Here is a 2,062-nt window from a genome sequence, read left to right on the forward strand (position 1 = left end):
GGGATGGGGGACCTCGTGCTGTGGGTGGGGATGAGCTCCTGAGGGTGTCGGTCCCCAAGGGTGTCCAGCCCTGGGATTGTCCATCTGTGGGATCATCCCCTCCTGGGAATGTCCCATCCCAAGAATATTCATCCCTTGGAGTATCCCACCCCAAGAGCATCCATCCCTGGGGAATTTCCATCCCTGGGGAATTTCCATCCCTGGGGAATTTCCATCCCTGGGGAACCTCCATCCCTGGGGAACCTCCATCCCTGGGGAACCTCCATCCCTGGGAGGATCCAGAATCCCCCCCTCCCTCCGGGGGTCCCCACAATTGCTCCTGGATGCCGAGGCACATTTTCCACACTTATTTCCACACTTATTTCCCAACTCTTTCCAAGCCGCCGAGCTAACCCGGAGCATTTCCCGTGTGTCCCCCTTGTCCCCCGCCAGGCCAGCGCCACTCCCCGCTGTCCCAGTGCCACTCCCCGGCTCAGCAGCGCCGCTCGCCAGCCCCTCAGTGCCCCTCGCCCGTTCCTCCGGGACGCTCCCAGTGCCAATCCCCCGCCCTCCAACGCCGCTCGCCGGGACCCCCAAGCCAATCTCCGGCCCAGCAGCGCCGCTCGCCAGCCCCCGGCCCTTGCCAGTCCCCGGCCCAGCAGCGCCGCTCCCCGGTGCCCCCCCCCAGCCAGTCGCCCGCCCAGCAGCGCCGCTCGCCAGCCCCGCCGCCTCCGCCCTGCCCTTCTCCAACCTCGGCATCCCCGCACCGCCTGCCCGGCGAGAGGATGGAGCTGGCCTACGCCAAACCCTCCAGCCGCCACATCAAGGCCGGCTTCCAGGGCCGCCGCAGCTACTCGGAGGTGACCAACGTGGCCCTGTACCAGCAGAGCCGCTCGCTCTGGCTGCAGCCCGAAGCCTCCACGCTGCCCAAGCACCGGCCCTACGGCGAGGTTTATTTGGGGGGCGCGGGGGCCCCGCTGAGCGCCCACGAGCCCTTCGAGGAGCACGTCCGCTTCGAGAAGCAGTCTTCGGACGAGGAGGAGTGGGCGCTGCCCAGCCCGCCCAGCCCCGAGGCCGGGGCCATCCGCTGCGCCTCTTTCTGCGCCGGTTTCCCCGTGCCCGACACCGACGCCGTGCACCGGACGGCGGCCGCCTACGCCCGGGCCGAGCACGCCCAGTCCTGGCCTTCCATCAACGTAAGGACCCCTCCCCAAAATCTCCCCTCGGGGTTTTAAGTTGGGGAGAATCGAGGGGAAAATCCCCCCCCCAGAGAGGCGGCGCTTCCCGGCGTGCCTCAGTTTCCCCGTTTGTCGCTGCTGGCGGGGGGTGAGGGGAGGGTTTTGAGGGGGTGGGGTTTTTTTGGGGGGGGTCTCAGCGTGCGCTGTGCCCCCCGCAGCTGCTGCTGGAGACGGTGGACTCGGAGGTGCGGAGCTGCCCGCTGTGCCAGCTGGCCTTCCCCATCGGCTACCCGGACGATGCCCTGGTCAAACACATCGATTCTCACCTGGAGAACAGCAAGATCTGAGCCTCGCCCCGCACCTTTCCCGACCTCTGGATGCTGCATGGAAACACACCGGGAGCGCCCGCCTCCCAAAATACCTCCAAGTCTTCAGTAGCTACGGAAAGACTGAGCCCCCTCCTCACCCCAGAGCCCCCCGGAGCCCCCAGACTCACCGCCCCCCACCCCGAGTGGGTTCATGCCCGCCCGCCTCGCCCCCCGGGCCGGGTTTGGATGCTCCAGCCGGTACCGGGGGGTGGCCGGAGGGGACCCGTGTGTGTCCCTGGCTGTCCCCTGCACCCTCGAGTGTCGCTGCTTGATCTCAGGGAGGATCCGAGGGGCCGGGTCCCGGATCCGGCCCCCTGTGAGCAGGTGAGGGCCCCGTGGGGTCACACTTGGGGTCGGGGCTGGGACTGGGGGGGCGGCAGCTGCTTGTTCTCGGTCCCCTTTGCCTTGTCCCGCCGGTTCAAGCATTTTTCCACTCTTTTACATTAAAAGCACCCCCCGAACTCTGCCCCCTCCCCACAACGATGCTGCAGAGAAACGAACCCCGAGGAGCAGCACGGACCCCTCCCCAAGCCCCCC

General features: G+C 67.7%; 1 protein-coding gene across 1 annotated transcript in view; it reads left to right on the forward strand.

Moving 5' to 3' along the window:
- Positions 1-2,056, forward strand: part of TBKBP1 (TBK1 binding protein 1) — a 9,968-nt gene extending 7,912 nt beyond the window's left edge. The window contains exons 9-10 of the mRNA XM_015616241.2: positions 433-1,175; positions 1,376-2,056. Of these exons, the coding sequence (XP_015471727.1) occupies positions 433-1,175; positions 1,376-1,504 (872 nt within the window). The 3' untranslated portion in view covers positions 1,505-2,056. The remainder of the gene's footprint in view (positions 1-432; positions 1,176-1,375) is intronic.
- Positions 2,057-2,062: the final 6 nt, after the last annotated feature.

This window comes from Parus major, unplaced genomic scaffold (assembly GCF_001522545.3).
Source record: "Parus major isolate Abel unplaced genomic scaffold, Parus_major1.1 Scaffold382, whole genome shotgun sequence".
NCBI lineage: Eukaryota > Metazoa > Chordata > Aves > Passeriformes > Paridae > Parus > Parus major.